Below are 19301 nucleotides of genomic sequence, written 5' to 3'. Positions count from 1 at the left end.
TACCATGGCTGCTTCCATATAAGCTCTGTTTGCACAAAAGTGAGTGAACAATCTGAGCCAAACAAAAAAAGAGACCCCAAACTGTAAAATAGTGTGTGCATTGCAACCAGATAGTTTTGCAATCTGTTCTCAATTCTCTTTTCATTGTTCTTCACCCTTTCATTACTTCAAATTCTGAAGTTAGCCTCCCCTAAACAATACAGTCCACTGTACCCTCTCTAATAATGGAAAACTGCAACAGCAACAGGTCTTGGGAGGGGGGATGCAGTATACAGTATATATGGCAAAAAGAATAAAAGGTGCTTGTACGAAACATGTATATCTAAACAGTGATCTACGTTACAATGAAGGACCAGTGGTAATATGCATATCAAGTGTTAAACATACCTGCTTGTCTCTGCAAGGTTCAGGTGGTGTTTGATATCCAGTAATACCTCCCTCAGGAAACTGAGTCGCTTCTCTTCAAACTGTTGGCACTGATCGAACACCTGCTCCATGTTTTCCATGTACTGAGGCGTGCACTTGTTCAGTTCTTCTAGGCCCTTGTCATATTTTTCTTTGGTCTAGCAAACAACAGCACAACAGATGGAACTAAGCTGATAATTATTTTCTGAATTTTCTTAATAAAAGGAACAACACATGCAAAATGTACCTATAAGTGCCACCCCTTTTTTTGTTTCAGGCAAGAAAGTGTGTGTGTGTGTGTGTGTGTGTGTGTGTGTGTGTGTGTGTGTGTGTGTGTGTGTGTGTGTGTGTGTGTGTGTGTTTGTGTGTGTGTGTGTGTGTGTGTGTGTGTGTGTGTGTGTGTGTGTGTGTGTGTGTGTGTGTATGTGTGTGTGTGTGCATACCTCACTGAGGATACTAGCCATTACTATACATTTATCCACTTTCTGTGGGTCAGTCTAAACACAGATCATGATGTAAAGGACAGAGAAAACACAAGAAAATACTAAAAAAGTTCACTTAAAGTACACTGTGTACAGCAACAAAGTGATCAAAAGTATGTACAACATGGAGCTGTACCTATGACCCGAGGGACTTGGGTTTGGTACTGACCCAAATACTGGTGGAGTTGGCCAAGGAGGGATGGGAATGAAGAGTCATTACCTGCATGTCGCTCCCTGGGTGTGGCTGGAAAGGGACATCTGTGTCATCATATAATCTCAAGTGGAGACTGCAGACCTGACAAATTCATCAGCTGAGTTGGGGGGTACAGATGCTGAAGGGTTTCATCCTCAGTGACTTGTGTCACCCACACTGTGCTTCTAGAGATAGGCATAGAATCGAGGGAATAAGGTAAAAGTGTTGTTATGGCTACTTGAATAGAAGCCATGCCATAACTGGCTCTCATACCTTAAAGGTACAAATTGGCATAATGCCAGCAATCAGTCCATGGTGACTGGCTAGTACCAGGGCCTAAAAGAATACAAAAAAAAGTTACTCATAATAAAAAAAGAGATTGTGTACCTGAAACTGCCATCAGCACTGCTCCTCAGAGGGCATATTTTTATACCATCTGATTGAGTAGTTCTGACTGTATGTGCAGCTGCACTTCTGGTCATGAACATTTACCTGGTTGTCCAGCAACTTTCTGTTTTCAATAAATGCACTTAACTTTGTTACATCCACTGTATGACCATGTCCTTTTTGATGAACCTGGTCCTATAAAAAATGCTTCAAGTAAACACAGGTAGCCAACATCCGCAGAGGCCAAAGTTGTGTAACTACTACTCAGAAATAACTCTTTCCCAATACAAATATTTACTTATTTCATTTTGTTTCAATAAAAGGCCACACATTTAATCAGGCCATCAAAGTGTTCACACTTTTACACCACCCATTTCACCAAACTACCAGGAAGTTCATACTGCAGAAGAAATCTGACATTGCTTTAAGTTACATCAGTGTTGCACATGACAAAAATGGACTAAGGTCAGACTGATGTTTACTTGACAAGCACAGCCTGTTCACAGAATAAGTAAATCACACAATGCTACAACGTTAGTTATCTTAGCAGAATAACTAAATCACACAATTCTACAACATTAGTTATCTTAGCAGAATAACTAAATCACACAATGCTACAACATTAGTTATCTTAGCAGAATTACTAAATCACACAATGCTACATTAGTTATCTTAGCAGAATAACTAAATCACACAATGCTACATTAGTTATCTTAGCAGAAAAACTAAATCACACAATTCTACAACATTAGTTATCTTAGCAGAATTACTAAGTCACAATGCTACAACATTAGTTATCTTAGCAGAATTAGGCGGCACAGTGGTGCAGCGGTTAACGTTGTCGCCTCACAGCAAGAGGTTCTCCGGTTCGATTCTCAGCTGGGGTGCCTTCTGTGTGGAGTTTGCATGTTCTCCCTGTGTTCGCGTGGGTTTCCTCCGGGTACTCCGGTTTCCTCCCACATTCCAAAGACATACATTCCAAAGACATGCATCTGGAGCGTTTCTCCCCGGGCCTCCGCTGAAAACAGGCTCTGTGGAACCTAGTCGGACATTCCCGGTTAATAAATAAATAATTACTAATTCACAAAATGCTACAATGTTAGTTATCTTGGGAAACTATGCACTGATTGTGTGTTTTAAGTATTGATGTAAATGTTCTGATGCCTACCCTATTACTGTATTTATCTGTCTTGTAAATGAAAACTTGTATGCAGTCTATACTGAAACAAAAACATAGCATTTCTATAATGTCTACATTATTATCAGCAAAACAAATTTAGCAACAGAAGAAATCTAACTGTAAAAAGAACTTCAATGTTTTTTTTTACTTTTGCCTTTAGAATGTCATTGCCTTTTTGACTTTATTTCACATTACAGTTTTTATGTTATCTTATTCTATTTTCTTTTTAAATAATAAAATATGACAGAGTGCATGATTAATACTGTTTCATAAATATGTAGCTTTGGGAGTGCAGTGAAAAATGAGCAGTGCCTTCATAGCCACAAAGTGCTGTTATAAAAATCTATCTACTTCCAGAACTGCTGTATTACAAATGCAGCATTAATGCCGTGCAAATATTTTCCTTGTGAAGAAACAGACAAACTCATTCTTAAGAGCCATTTCTATCCACAGCCTTGGCCACATGGCATACATAGCTATGCATAGTCTATAGTAGCATAGCAAGCGACATATATTAAGGTCACATGGGTAATATAGCGCAGGTTACTGTCAATGACATGAATCAACAGGAAGTACACACACCGTGGATACTGGTTGCTCCAAAGACAATGGGTTCCATTACTCTACCCGCTGCCTGGATTCATTTTCTGCTCCTGACACTACATTGTAGCATAGGGGGAGAGGCACTCCTGTATGTGACACGTGTTCACAAGAAAGGCTAAACCGATATCCTCACTGTTTGAGATAGTGCAGCTCAGGTGAATGGAAAAGGGTGCACAGCACTTATTGATAAGAGTAGGTAACGGTGCTTTATATTTACATTTTCATTGTGTTTACATTTTAAAAATACATACATCATTTTGTTTATTTATTTATTTACCAGGAAAGTCTGACTGTGACTGGTTTGATTTTCAACAGAGGCCCATGGAGAAAAGTTCTGGAGTTAACAAAGAATATTGCAAAATATGTACACAAAGTAACATAATATACATTTTTTATTGTAAAAGGAGAAAAAAAACTGTACAGTTTTTACATTTACAAAATACAAAGCATATTCACTTTGCATACATATATTAAAACATTACAGCAATTTTCACTGCGAATGAGATATGTGTGTACATTAAACTTGTACAAGCAGGTTAAGATCTACAGTTGAAATGTCAAACAGTCTGTACTGAAAGTGAACATATGAAGTTATTAGAGAGATATATGTTGAGTTATATTAGAAATATTTTAGAATGTAATATAATTTAACTATTGTAAAAACTGAGTTTTCAGGAGTAAAGTAAGAAGATTGTAGTTTGCAGAGGACACTAGTTTTAGAAGTTAGTATATTAGTTTTACAAAGAATATTAGCATTCAGTGGAACATAAGACAGAGGAACAGGGTCACAAATGTTAGGTCAGACAGGGATGGGGGAAGGGTGGACATATGTATGAGTTAGAAGGAGGTTAGCTATATATGGGAGGGGGAAGTGTTTATGATTAGCATTTATATGCTATCATGGAGCAGTACAGAAGTACATCCAGTTACCTAATAAGTGTTTTTTTTCAGTGATAATTTAAATAAATTTAGTTTGTCTGTCTTCATTTTAAGGGGATGGAATTATCGAGTTTTCTAACATGATAAGAGTAAAGTGAGTCACTAGCAGGCTTATTTGATTTTGTGACAGTAGCCATAAAGATAAAATAAATAATTTGTCATAGATGCTTCAACCTTTCCAAACTTGTTTCCATAAGTAAAACTTAACATAATATTTAATATTGTCAACATTTGGCATTTCACAGATATGCACATTTAACTTTCCACTTATGCCATACACACAAAAAAAATTAGTCTTATCTACTATATCTTTTAATTTTCTTTTACATTATATTTACTACAATACCACATTCATATCTGTTTTACCTCTTCATCCTGCCATGACTTTGTTGTATCATCCCATGATGTCTTTGCCATTTGACATAACAATAAATGTTCTGCAGTTTTTCCTAACCCACAGACATGGCACATTCTGTCTTCTACTTGTTTGTATGGTATAGATGCTTTTATCGCGGTCACATTTTCCATACAAATACTTCCCAATCGTCTCCATTTTCCTCCTCTTTCCTTTATTACTTTGTTTATTTCTTCTGTTAAAACTTGCCTTGGCTCAGTCAGATAATATTTGCCCACAATTTAATGATACTGTGGTTTCTTTCTTTCTTTTGGCATACTTCCTATACTTATCTTCCATAATGTATTTCTTATAGTCACTTAGTGGTAATTTTCCTAATATAACCAAATGGATTACACATACTTTCTGTATGAAATTAGTTTAAATGTCTTCCATAATGGTGTTAAACTTCTCAATTCTATAATATTTTTATATGAACTTTTTAGTCTGCCTCTGTCACAATATCCAGAAATTAAATTGGCAGTTAGTTAAACATACTACCCCTGATGTAACCAAATCCTTTATGTTTTCCATACTCAAACTTAAATCTGCCTCCATTAAATGTTCTTCCTCCACCTTCATAGCCTCCTTTACTCATAACTTATTTTTACCACTATACTGAGATCTTCAACATAACTTAAAATGAGTGGAATTTCTACACACTGTCTTTATATACAATTCTTGACTTTTCCACTTTTTTACTCACATTTATAACTGTATGTTTAACTGGATTAAATAACACCACACACACTGGGCAACCCTGAACTACTCCTTTATTTATTTTTTCTCTTCTTAGCCAACCATTTACTAAAACCTTCATCCATGTTTTATGTGTATTCCACATTGAAGAGTAAGGGTTTTACTGAAAATTACCCGACAATTCCACATTGAAGAGTAAGGGTTTTACTGAAAATTACCCGACAATTCCACATTGAAGAGTAAAGGTTTTACTGAAAATTACCCGACAATTCCACATTGAAGAGTAAGGGTTTTACTGAAAATTACCCGACAATTCCACATTGAAGAGTAAGTGTTTTACTGAAAATTACCTGACAATTCCACATTGAAGAGTAAGGGCTTTACTGAAAATTATCCTACAAACTTACTAAAACTACAGTATTTGTTGACAGTTTATTATATAATAATATTATGTAACAGGCTGTCCACAGTTTCCAAAGAAAACAAACAATATGATTCCATAGTATCTTCATTTTCTGCCCTCTCCCCAATTATTTCCTAAAATAATGTCCAAATATAATGCATTAAAAGATGATTGTAAGATTTGAATAAACAGACCCCCCAATTTGCTGTTTTTTGGACAGTTCATGAAATCTGTCATAGAGTTTCTTCAACCCTTGCAATACCCTCAGAATCACACAAGCATTTTTGCAAAATGTTATATCCCACAGCTGCCTTAAATAAAACACTTTTATGGCTCAGCTCCAAACCAGTCATGCAACTTACAACCCCCCTATATGCTAACAACTTTCTAAAACATAACCTGAGCATATTAGACATTCTTATAATGCAAATTAGTCTGGTAAAGCACTTTTCCATTTAAGAGCTTCCTTAACAAATTTCTTCATCACACCCTGCACCATAGGAAATTTATAATTTTTTTGCAGCTTTTCCCTAAAAGCTTCATAACATCATAATCAACCTCTTTTTAAAATTTCCTATATGGGGTAGGGATGTCACATCAACTCTCACCATCTCGATTCAATGTCAATCTCCTACTTTCTTTGTCAGTCATGCTTAACTGTCACAGGTCTTCTCTCATACAATCCATCCATCTCTTTGCTGGACACCTTTGTTTTCTTTTGCCTTCCCAAATGTACCCAAACCATTGGACTTTGTTTTCTTTGATGTTCTCTGCAATGGTAGCTACTTAGGCTTCTGCTCTGTTATACTCATTACTTCATCTGCCCCACCTGCCCCACGGTGTGCATCCTTCTCTTGGACTTTCTCTGCAATGGCAGCTACATGAGTTTCTGCACTGATGTCCTTATAACTTCATCTGCCCCAAGATGTGCACCCTAACACTCATCTCAGGCACTTTATCTCCATCACCTCCAGCTTCCTCATCTACTCTGCCTTTACTGTCCAGATTTCTGTACCAAACAGTAGTACTGGTCGCACCACTGTTTTGTACACTTTACTTTTCAGCTTCTTTGGCTTTCGTCTGCCATACACTACACCTGACACTCTGTGGCAGATGGCTGCAGCCCCTCTGATTCTAGCTTTGACTTCCTCATTCAGACTTCCCTTCTATTCAACCACCCCCTCCCATATACTTGAAGCTGTAAGCTTTTCCACTATATTCCCTTCTATCTCAATTCTCAGCTTCTTCTGATTTCTCTCATTTGCTGCCATTACAACTGTCTTATCTGTGGTCAGTTTCATCCAGTGTGCCTTCAATTTTAAATTTTATTCCCCTATCGTTTGCTGAAGTTAATGTTCAGAGCCTGTATGTAATGCTACATTGTCTGCATACCGCAGGTTTGTTGATCCTTTCCTATTGGCCTGTTTGCTAATGTAGTTTATCACCAGTATGACCAGCTAAACCCTGATGCACACCCACTCCCACTGGGAATTCCTCTGAGTCTGAACACCATCTGTACTTGAGTCATTGGGTCCTTGTACATAGCCTGCACTAATTCTACCAATGTTTCTGTGACTGAACCACCCCAGTACTGCTCAGATCAGCTTTCTTGGGACCTTGTCAAATGCTTTCTCCAAGTCTAGGAATGCCTAGTTGGACTCTCTCCTCATCTCTAGCTTCTTCTTAATTATCTGTCTCAAAGCAAACATCGGGTCAGCTGTGCTGCATACTAATCTGAATCCAAACTGCTCATCTCACATCTTACTTTCTAATACTGTGTGTATTAATTTATCAGTCACCCTCTCCATACCTTTTATGCAATGTGATAGGAGCTTGATACCTCTGTACTGCCCACAGTTGTGGATGTCCCTTGTTCTTGTACACTGGCACGAGTATGCTTATTATACAGTCATCGGGGATACACCTTTCTCTCCACACTGCTATGAGTACCCTCAGGACCCATTTCTACCCTACCTCAACCTAACATGCTGATCCCATTTGCTGTGACCTCATCTAAGCTTGCTGCTTTCTCTAACTTCATGTTCTTACTTCCTCTGTGGTGGGATCTCTTCTTCTTTCATCATAGGCTGTGTCTGGGGCAGTACAGCTTTGGTGGGGTTTCTTAATTCAGAAGCTGCTGGAAATACGCCTTCCATCTGCCTTTGTTTTCTGTGGACTGGTGAGCAAATTGTTGGTGGCATCCCTTATGAAGTGTGTCTGACTATCTTCATCTTTCTGTCTTTGCCATGCAACCTGATACAGTTTTTTGTGCCACCTACTAAGTCACTTTCCAGAAGTTAGTAGAGTGCCACCGATGCCCTATTCTTTGCTATTGCAACTCCTATCTTTTCTTCTTTATTAGCCAACCAGGAGTCCTTCCTAGCCTGGTCAGTCTTTTCTATCTCCCACTTTTTCCAGCGCTCCTTCTTTCTTTTAATGACTTCCTGGACTTCTGCATTCCACCACCAGCTTTCTTTATGTGCCTTATTTCCATACCTGGCTCATCCACATATATTTTCTGTAGTCCGCACATATGCTGTTTTGACTAACTGACATTCTTCTTCAACTCTACCTATTTCCTCCTCATCTTGGGGTGCAAGAGCCCTGCGTAAATCCTTGAACTGTTGTACTTTCTCTCCAGTCAACTTCCAGGCCTTCAGCCTGACCTCTGTTGACCTTAGAGCCTTCTGTGACCAGTGTTTGCAGCTGATTCTGGCAACCAGTGGTTTATGCTATGGGCTGACATTTTCACATGGGATGACTTTGCAATCATTGATTCTACCCCAGTGCCTTTTTTTACTAGGGGGAAGTCTACCTGAGTTGCATGTTGGCCACTCTTGACTTTGACTTATGGATGACATTTCTTTTGTGCAGCACATCACTGAAAACATTTTCTGGCAAATCACTCATTACAGACTGCAATTTATAAAAGTAAGTCAATAATGTCAGTCATCAAAGTTATTCTTGTTCAGAAAATGTATATCAGCACAGCACCTCCTCTGTTAACTTTTTTTAGGGAATTAGTATGGTCTGGCACTTAAGGTTGTGAGCTATTAACAAACTACTTCCTGCAAGCAAAAATGAATCCTTTCACCTCCATTTGCCTACTGTGAGCAAGTCACTCTGATAGCACATGTAGGTCACCCCTGAAATGGGATACTCTTTAACAAATAGATAAAAGAAAATAATTAAAATGTGTCCCTTTTGGGGCTTTGCCCCCCCCCCCTCATATTTTTGTCTATGTTCAGAATTCATGAGCAGACGTTAATAGACATTTGTAATGTTCCTTTTAAATTTTGTGGTTTTCTGGCAAATTGTTGTGGATTGCAGTCATTACATAATGGCAGGCATTGGACTTTCAGATTTTGTATCCTTCAGAATATTTTTGCTAATGGAGGACATGCCATTCTATTCAACTAAGTAAATAAGCAGCACTCTCAGTATCTCAACAGGAAGCACACTTATCTTTGGTTCTGGAAGATCGGAAGACTGTAGGTTCCATTCTTGCACCAGGGTGTTGGATTCATTTCCTATATTGATACTCTAGTGCAGCATAGGAAGGGTGTGGCACTCCTGAGAGCGCTCTCCTTTGTATGTGATGTTTAAACCAAGGTCCCATTTGCCTGAGTTGGTGGTACTCAGATAGATGTAAAAAATGCCATGGCTCTTACTGAAAAGTGTAAGGGAAGTTCTATGGTGCTGTGGCCAAATTTCCTCTAGTTAGCATGAATACCTTCATGGGTCTCCACTAAAAAGAGGTCATTTGCCTAGTGGAACGAACCTGATCAACAAAGTATATAAAAAACAATAAGAGAAACATTAAAAATCTGTTCCTGATTTTTTGTGTTTTTTATTTCTGATTCTTAAGCTAAGAAGTTGAAAGGGGAGATGGTTGCACTGCATAGCATTGACAGCAGTGGGCTGAAATACATTTCTGGCTCTCTACTTAAGCATTTAATCATTCACATGATCTCAAGAAGACATCTGAAATGTACCATCATACAAGCAGCTGTAATTGGTGTTTTTTTGTGTAAGCATATCTGCAGAGGATATATCTCTGAACTTTTACAGACTGTTATCTCATATTTGTTTATAATTCCTAATAAAAAATTGTGGCTTTCAGGTGAACTGTTGTGGACTGTTTTCACTAAATAATGACAAACATGAGTTTCAGACTTCAAAACCTACAGAAAATCTTTACTAACACAAATACTTAAAATTTGTTCCTGATGCTACTAGGTCATTGCCTCTGATTCTAGACATAAAAGACTGGGAGGTCATAGGGTGTGTAGAATACAGTGCATGTGCTGTATCATTAAGAAGCATTTCAAGGACTGAATGTGCATATAAATAGCAAGCTCGTGCTAGCTTCAGTGTCATTTTGAGAGTGCAGTCAGAGAGTGAGCATGTGTGAATGTAATAGCTAGTTTGTATATATGTTTCAGCAAGTTAAAGTTGTTAAGCCTCAATCCTGATGTGTTTGTACATAATAAAGCTGCTTGAACAGAACCCACAAAGACTCGTCTATTACATCATGACTAGAAGAGCAACATGGTTTCAGAACCGGGATTCCAGAGACTGCTTTCCAGAGCTACGAGGTGCAGGGTTAACAGTGAAGGTAAACTAAGAGAAAGGAACACAAAAAAGGGCCAGAAAAGAACCAAAGGTAATGAAAACTTGCATGAACAGTTTATTTTATAAAAAAGATAAAACAGAGCATTACAAGGGCATGATCCGCATTATTAAACAAGCGAGAGGCACAAAAGATTTATTAATTAAACAAAATGTTTAAAATTAAGATATCTGATAAAACGATTATCAGAAAAGCACATAAGGGGTTTGGAATTACCTCAGAAATGCAAAACAAACATGTTTAAAGCAAAACAAGCATGTTTAGAGTAAAACAAGCACAAGAAAAGCATAATGGGCATGAAAAGAGATTAAACAAGCAAAACAAATATAATAAGGGCAAAAAGGGCACATTAAGTGTAAATAAAGCAAGGCGACTGCATGTTTTTTGGCAAAATACTGTATTTTGGCATAACTACTACTTCATGTTATATTCAGGGCATAACTAGAGTTATTTGAAGTATCTCAAAGTGTGTAAAAGTGCTTACAGTGTGTGCTTATTACTGTGCATGTATTCTAAGAGTTTATTTGTGTGCAAAGTGCAACTATTTCATGAAGTACAATCTAAGTACAGCCATTTCAAAAAGTTTATTGTGCTGGGTGTGTCTCTTCGCAAAGTACCGTCATTACACAGTGTTTCTTGCACTGTAAAGAATTATCTAGTAAAGTATTGCTATTTTGGGGAAGTTTCAATGTGCCATGTACTGTTTATTCACAAAGTGTAGTTGCTTCAAAATGTTTCTTACACTGACCTTCTTTTGGCCAGTTCATTCGCACAGTGCAGTTATTTTGAAATATTTCTTACATCAATAAGAGGTAATTTCTTACAGTAGAGTCAAGAGTATCAGAATGGCTGACAGACATATTTCAAAAAGTTCAGTTATTCAGAAGCTTGTTGTGCTATTGGGCAATGTTATGAATACTTGCATAAATTTCTGGCATATGTATATGTGTGTATGTGTGTGTGTGTGTGTGTGTGTGTGTGTGTGTGTGTGTGTGTGTGTGTGTGTGTGTGTGTGTGTGTGTGTGTTTATATGTGTTAATAGCAGACATTTTTCAAAAGCCCTCATCACTTGTATTTGATCAGAATACTGCAGAGAATTGGTGAATATCTGAGCAAGGGTATGACATTTTTATAAAAACAGCTTATTCTGACAAAGATGTACGCACCAGGGCATTCATTTTGCTAAACCTACCTGTGTCAGAGGCTATAGAAAGAGAGCGTTCATTTGTGTATGCACCAGCAGTATGTGAGGGAGAAGGTGAAAATTGACATATTGATGTACAGGCTGAATCAAGAGAAGACCCTGTGTGTTTGAAGCACAAATTCAAAGAAATCTGTAACCTCCAGACAAATATTACATTAAAGAGGCATTTGTTTTACACAAGAGATCAGAAACCAGGGGAAACTTTTGCAGCTTATATTACTGACCTGAGGACAAAGGTAAAATGTATTGTTTGGTGACTTAAATTATGAGTTGATAAAGGACAGGCTTGTGTGTGGTATTAATAGTGCTGCTGTGAGAAAGATTTTGCTTCATGACAATGATTTAATGTTGAGTAAAGCTATTGAGATTTGTCAAATCCATGAAGTTACAGAAAGCCTCACAAGCATGCTTGCAGGTGATAAGAGCATGGTTTCAGCAGGCTCCAGAGCAAATGTAGACAGCATGCAACATGTGGCAAGCAAAAGCAGGCCTAAGCACATGGCAGCTACAGCCCCCGCAGGTTCTTCTGGGAAACCACATAGTTTTCCAGCAAGTACTAAGAAAGCAGCATGCTCAGTGCAATACAAACGTGAATCAGCAAAACCCAAATCTAGCTTTATTGTTAACTGTCGCAACTGTGGTGCCAATCATGAGTCTAAAAGAGAGAAATGCTTAGAATTTGGTCTGCAATGCCACAAGTGTAAAAAATGGGACCATTTTCAAAAGTTTTGCAAATCAAGTAAACCTCATTTAAAAAAGCAAGTTGATCATATACAGAGCTGCAATTATACTTTCTATGTAGATGGTGCATCAGTAATTGGTGAAAAGGTTGACACAGTGAATTTGTTGGCAAAGGACGAAGTGTTTTGTACTGTCCAGATCAATGGTAAATCCACCAAGCTCAAAGTAGACACTGGTTCAAAGTGTAATGTTAGGTCAGCAGACACATTTGCTAAGGTGAGAACTAGTGAACAACTCAATCTGGCTAGTAGTCCGAAACTTTTTGCTTATGGAGGTGAAGATATGCAAACTGAAGGCTCAGTAGTGCTTTCATGTTATGTGGCTAGGAACTGTTACAGCTTGTTATTTCATGTAGTTTGAAGACCTGTGCAGTCATTACTGGATCTCAGACACAGTTTGAGAATGAATCTGCTTTCTTTTACCAAAGAAGTTCATCATATAAGCACATATCCTAGTTCCAATTTTTCTGAAGCCATTTTCTCAGAGTATGCTGATGTTTTCGATGACAAGTTGGGCATACTTCCAGTTGTGTATTCTCTGAAGTTAGACTCAGTGGTCAGTCCAGTAGTCAGACCAGCAAGAAAAGTTCCTATAGCTATGCAGGATAAAGTAAAGCTCAGTTGAATAAAATGGTGCAGCAAGGTGTAATATGTCCAGTTACTGAACCAACTGAATAGGTGTCATCTATAGTAGCAGGCCATAAATAAGGCTCAGATGAAATCAGAATATGTATTGACCCAAGAGATTTGAACAAAGTATTAAAGACACTGCATCATCCAATGCATACAGTCGAGGAAGTCGCAGCCCTAATACCAAATGCCACTGTTTTTTTTTTCTGTCTTGGATAAAAAAAGTTCATTTTGGCAAGTGATAAATCCTCATTACTGACTACTTTCAGCACCCAGTTTGACAGATACAGATTCCTAAAGATGCCATTTGGAATAAATTCTGCAAGTGAAGTCTTCCAGCGAGCAACGGAGCAAATTCTTTCAGGTTATCCTTCTGCCATAATTTTAGATGATTTATTGGTTGAAGGCAATGGTGAAGCAGAGCATGACAGAAACCTTAAGAAAGTTCTAGACAGAGCATGTGAAGTGACCTTAAAGCTCAATCCTCTAAAGTGCAAATTCAGACTACCAAAAGTTAAATACAGTATGTAGGTAATTTATTTACCAGCACTGGCTTGAGATTAGACCCGTCCAAACAATAAGCTATTCTTGAGATGTCAGCACCAGATAATGTTCAAGCTCTACAATGTTTTCTTGGCATGGTTAACTATTTAGGCAAGTTTATACCAGATTTCAGTGAGTTGACAAGACCTGATGCACAAAAATGTTACATGGTCTTAGTTAGAGCAACACCAGAAGGCACTTGAAGACCTTAAGCAGAAAATTGCCACTCCACCTACATTAAGATACTATGACGTTAATAAACCAGTCATTCTTTCCTGTGATGCTTCAAAATTTGGTCTTGGTGCAGTTATTCTTCAAAAAGGCAGACCAGTAGCCCCTGCATCTAGAACCCTTACCCAAACTTAAAATGCAATATGCTCAAATTGAGAAAGAACTTTTGGCAATAGTATTTGCATGTTCAAAGTTTCATGATTATATCTCTGGTCGAACTATTCAGATTGAAAATGATCAACAACCTCTAGTTACTATTCTCAAAAAGCCTATGCAGCTCCAGTGAGATTGCAAAGAATGATGCTCAAACTGCAAAAGTACAACTTCAAAATGGTCTATACAAAAGGCAAACATTTTTATCTGGCTGATAGCTTATCCAGATCACCCTGAAATACAATGAAACAGATTGACGCAGAAAATTTTGACTTTGACGTAATGGAAGTGCGTAATTTTTATACCACAAGACTTGATGAGCTGAGAGATCATACAAAGACTGTTCCAATTTTGCAAAAGCTCAACCACTACATTAATGTTACTTAAATAAACCACACAACCCAAAAAAAAACAAAAACAAAGAGAATACGGACTGCACTGACTGCTGTTTATTGACAAAGCTCACGACAAGCTCCAAAATACTAAGCGCTTTCACAGTATAACAATCAATGGCTTCTTCAGAGTACAAGGAGCATTACATCACAAACACTTATAAATATTTTGCGTACTCAAATACACCTATTACGCACCTTACTTAATTAAATAAGCTAATAAGCCAGTACATTTCATATACCAAAAATCATATATGTATAAAAATATATTACATAAATTTGATGTATAAAAATAAAAATAAAATACAATAAAATAATTTAAACTGAATTAATGCACATTGCCACGTGTAACATTCTCTAGAGGGAGAAACATTAAAAATGTATTTATTTATTTATGGTGAAAGCGCTTAGTATTTTGGAGCTTGTCGTGAGCTTTGTCAATAAACAGCAGTCAGTGCAGTCCATATTCTCTTTGTTTTTGTTTTTATTACATTAATGTTGGATGGCCATCAAAGTAATCCAGTGTATCAACTGAAGTGCAAACGTATTCTCCTTACAGAGATGAGATGTTGATGGAAGATGGCATTATTTTCAAAGGTCCTAAAATTGTTGTTCCTGCTTCCTTACAGCATGAATATATCCAGATTTTGCATCATGGTCACCCAGGTTCTGAATCTACCAAAAGAAGGGCAAGATAACTAGTATTTTGGTCTTCTCTAGTAAAAGACATTGATAAAGTACTTTCTTCTTGTTCAGTAGGTAACAGTACTAAACCGCATTTGCAAAGAGAACCACTTCAACTAAGTCAAGTTCCCGAACTACCTTGGTCAACAGTAGCCACTGATACCTTCGAGTGGAACAATCACCATTACTTAGTATTGGTAGAGTCTTATCTGAACTGGTTCAAGATTGATTTACTACCTAATCTAACGTCCACTACTGTTATCACTAAGTTGAAACATCATTTCTCAGTCCATGGCAGTCCACACAAAGTTGTTTCTGAGAATGGTACTCAATTTGCTAGTCAGTTGTTTCAGAAATTAGCAAGAGAATGGAACTTTGTACGTGTTACTAGTAGTCCAGAACATCCACAGTCAAATGGACTAGCTGAACATGCAGTACAGAGTGCAAAGCAATTAACTGAAAGGTCAAAGCGTGACAATACTAATGTCTTTTTGAATTTACTCGGTCTCAGAAACATATCCTGTTACAATATACTTGGCTCGCCTGCTCAGAGACTTCTATCCAGGCAAACCAGAACAACACTGCCTATTAGTTCCAGTTTGTTGAGGCCTAAAGCTAAGCACAACAGAACATTTAAAGCCCAACTATTCAGAAAGTATTCTTTCCAGTCCAGTTATGGTAAATCAGATTTCTTTGTCCATTGAAAGAAGAAGAGACAGTGAGGATACAAACGGTGAATGTTTTAAACTGGACTGATTAAGTAACAGGTATATGTACCAAGCCAAGATCATATTTCGTAGAATCTGAGGTTGTGGAGTACAGGAGAAATCGCAGACATCTTCTTCCTGTACCACAATCGGTATTGCAGCATTGTTCCTGTGATGCAGACTCTAGATCTCAAAGCAATCCAGACAATATTCCTGTTGTAGAACATGTCTTAACTTCTACTTCCATTCCTGATGATGTTCCTGATGTCCCTAAGGTTGAGCATTCAATAGAGACAGTCCCAGTTACTAAATCTAATTCTAAATGTTATGTCACATGATTTGGTTGTATTTTCAGACCTAGTGTGAAATACACAGCTACCGAGACATAATTGTATATGTGTATCTAGTTCTGTATAATTGCATAACAAAGACTTATTTACATTGATTGCATGTCAACTGATGTTGTCAATATTGTATGACCTATTTCTTGAAGAGAGGATGTAGACTTGAGTGCATGTGTTGTATCGTTAAGAAGCGTTTCAAGGACTGAACGTGCATATAAATAACACGTACATGCTAGCTTTAGTGACATTTTGAGAGTGCAGCCAGAGAGTGTGCATGGATGAATGTAATAGAAGAACTCACAAACATTTGTCTATTACAGCCTGACTAGAGCGACAGGGTACAATGGATTGCATTCTATGGTTCTCACAGAATAGAGCTAAATTTAATTATGGGTCACTATTTATGTACTTGTTCATTCATTCATTTGATGTCAAACAAACATCTAAGGCATACACAGTCATACAAGGAGCTGTAATTTATGGCCATGTGTGTGTGTGTGTAAATACTTGTTTCCTGTATCTCACATTAGTTATGGTGTAAAGGAAGGAATCGGTTGTACTAAACGGGATCGTCATTTTAGCCACGTTCTGTCGATTCAATCATTGGTTTCCTCATTTTGTTGGCTGTTAACAATGTGTTTATTAATTTGGCTGTGAATAAACTGGACAGCATGACATCCACAAATTTAGTGTGAGTACTTAATGTATGAATACATTTTTAATTTAGCTTGTTTTTTGCAGGTAAGTGGGTGTGAAATGTCCTGTGTAGAGACAAAACAGTCAGTCTGGTACTCATCACAGATGAGTAATGCTATGAGCTGTTAATGAGCTGATTCTGCGGTGCCACGGTTTGATTCTCGCAGACTTCGTCTACTCTGTGACTCTAAATCATTTCCCCACACAGTGCTCCTGGGCTGCCTCTAAAAAGGGAAGGTTTCATTTAGTGGGCTGTCCCAAGCTGTTAGGAAATGTGTTACACATCTGTCTTTTTAATTCTAGCACTCTTTAAATTGCTGCTAATTAGTGTTTCACTATATGCTGTTTGGCTACAAATCTCAGCATATTTCTTGCAGTTTAATGTATTGATGGAAACATTTTGAATAAATTTGAGTTTTGAGGGAACAGAAGTTTACTGTTGCTCATGCTAAGTCTGTTTTCAGTGTGAGACTGTTTTGTTTTAACTAACAGCCATCAAATTTGAAATGTAAAATTTGAAGTCTAAGTTTTATATTAAATCCAAATCTTTGTAATTATTGAAAAAGTAAAAAAGAAAATTACTGTATATACTGATAGGTTTGAACAGTGTTTAGGCAACTGGGGGAGAGAGTGAGAGAGAGAAAGACACATGCAAACAAGTAATAGGACTTTGTAATGGTTGTGGGGGAAGGGAGTCTGGTCCATTCCCCTGCCCTAGTTCCCATCTGACCACGATTTGGCTCTAATTAAGTTTAAAAGTTAGGTCCAATGAATGTTACATGGACACATGGACACTTAGAAAGACATGCGTCTGGAGCGTTTCTCCCTGGGCCTCCGCTGAAAAAATGGCTTTGTTCCAAGTTGGACTTTCCTGGTTAACAAATGTTAAACAAAAATCAAATAAAAATAAATAAAATAAAAAAATATGTTTAGACAGTGCATAAGTTTATGTCCAAGAAATTTTATATAGACACAAGAATATCTTTGTACATCAAGTTTGAAGGTGACGAATAACAGCAACACATCACAGTGGATAACAGAATTACACTGATGTAATACATTGGAAAACTGATATAAAAGAGCACAAGCACACAGACATATGCAGAGCTTTGTATACAGTATGCCCTAAAACTTACTCATGTGCACAGAAAATGAATTATTAATCATATGAGGGATATAGCTAAAACTTTTTTTGCATTATTTTTAGTCAGAGTTTTAGCTCAAAATTAATATTTGCTTTTTTGATACCACAGAGTAATAGTTTACCTATCTTCCAAAGTTGGTTATAGTTGTTTTGAGATGGAAATGTTTTTTTCCCTTTACAACAGTATGTGTTTTCTGAATCTCTACCATTTTCGTTTATGAATGGAATGGATTTTAGATAAATTGCTATCTATGTCCTCGCAAAAACCATTACAATTGTCTTGAACATCCTGGTAGACAGAATGTATTCTCAGGTGGTACAACAAAAGGAATTCATTAACTCTGAACATCAGTTTTGAAAATCAACTCAGAATATAGCTTCAATGAAATGTATGATTTTATGGTCTATTGTAATAAAAAAATCAGTAATTGAAATATTAATGATTTTGGAAAAATGCAGCAGCATAAGAAGAAGAATCTGAAAAGATTTGTGAAACCGTGCTCATTAACTATTTGAACGGATGAGGCCCCTGATATAAAAAGTATCAGTTTCAAACATCAGACAAGCAGCTTCAGAGAAAAAAAATATGTTTCTGATCAGACACTGATAGAGAACAGTAACTGCCCATAATGGTAGTATTAACATTACATAATAAAACATTTTAACAATAAATTCCCCTAAGCCAGAAGAAGGGAAATAATAAAAAGCACAGCATCGCTGACAAAGGCAAACAGCCCCTAGCTATATAAGACACAACAACTATATAAGACACAACAACAAACAGCCCCTAATCTGTGCCTCTTATCCTTACACGCTATAAAATATGTTTAACTTCAAACTGACAGAATATCTGTTGGGCCACCAAACTATACCTATTAGTAGAACAGCTGCCTTAAACTAAATGATTTCGATTTCAAACTATAGGCATTTATTAGCCAATTTATCTGTTAGAAATAAAAAAGTGTAGTACATGTTGGAAGGATGAGGTGCCATTTCCATGAAATTAAGTCTCACTGTAGCCTTTACAGGCAAGTGTAACCTACCACTTGACAATAAATTGGTTTTTAAATCGTATCTTCTATATTTACATTATCCCCAGTTAGTAATCAGTGCTCAGAGGAAGACCTTGCAATTAGTATTCATCTCAAACTGTTCTGATCATTCCTCTAGATCCTGCTTACTCCTCTGTGCTTTGGCTGAACATTCTAGACTGCTTACTGGGTAAATGTCTAGATGGATGGCTGGATATTTCAATCACTACTGTTTGCCATGTAGACAGAAGTATTTATTAAAGTTTCTGAAGCGTTTAATGCAAAAGACATTTCTATCACTATATAATGCAGTCCATATTTTTCAGATGCTCCAGATGTTTTATGCTTTCTGTGATAAGCATGCACGTGACATATATGTTTTATGCTTTCCGTGATGAGCATGCACATGTCATAGATGTTTTATGCTTTCTGTGATGAGCATGCATGTGTCATAGATGTTTTATGCTTTCTGTGATGAGCATGC

General features: G+C 37.2%; 1 protein-coding gene across 2 annotated transcripts in view; it reads right to left on the bottom strand.

The window, feature by feature from the left end:
- Positions 1 to 19301, bottom strand: part of PACSIN1 (protein kinase C and casein kinase substrate in neurons 1) — a 1250130-nt gene that overhangs the window by 366717 nt on the left and 864112 nt on the right. For both annotated transcript variants that reach the window (XM_044076554.1, XM_044076555.1), the window contains exon 6: positions 388 to 563. In XM_044076554.1, coding sequence (XP_043932489.1) covers positions 388 to 563 — 176 coding nt within the window. The remainder of the gene's footprint in view (positions 1 to 387; positions 564 to 19301) is intronic.

The sequence above is a fragment of the Protopterus annectens genome, chromosome 7.part0 (assembly GCF_019279795.1).
Source record: "Protopterus annectens isolate FY-2018-M chromosome 7.part0, PAN1.0, whole genome shotgun sequence".
NCBI classification, from domain to species: domain Eukaryota; kingdom Metazoa; phylum Chordata; order Ceratodontiformes; family Protopteridae; genus Protopterus; species Protopterus annectens.
The sequence above is the reverse complement of the archived record's forward strand: the minus strand, read 5'-3'. Positions and strand labels throughout refer to the sequence as shown.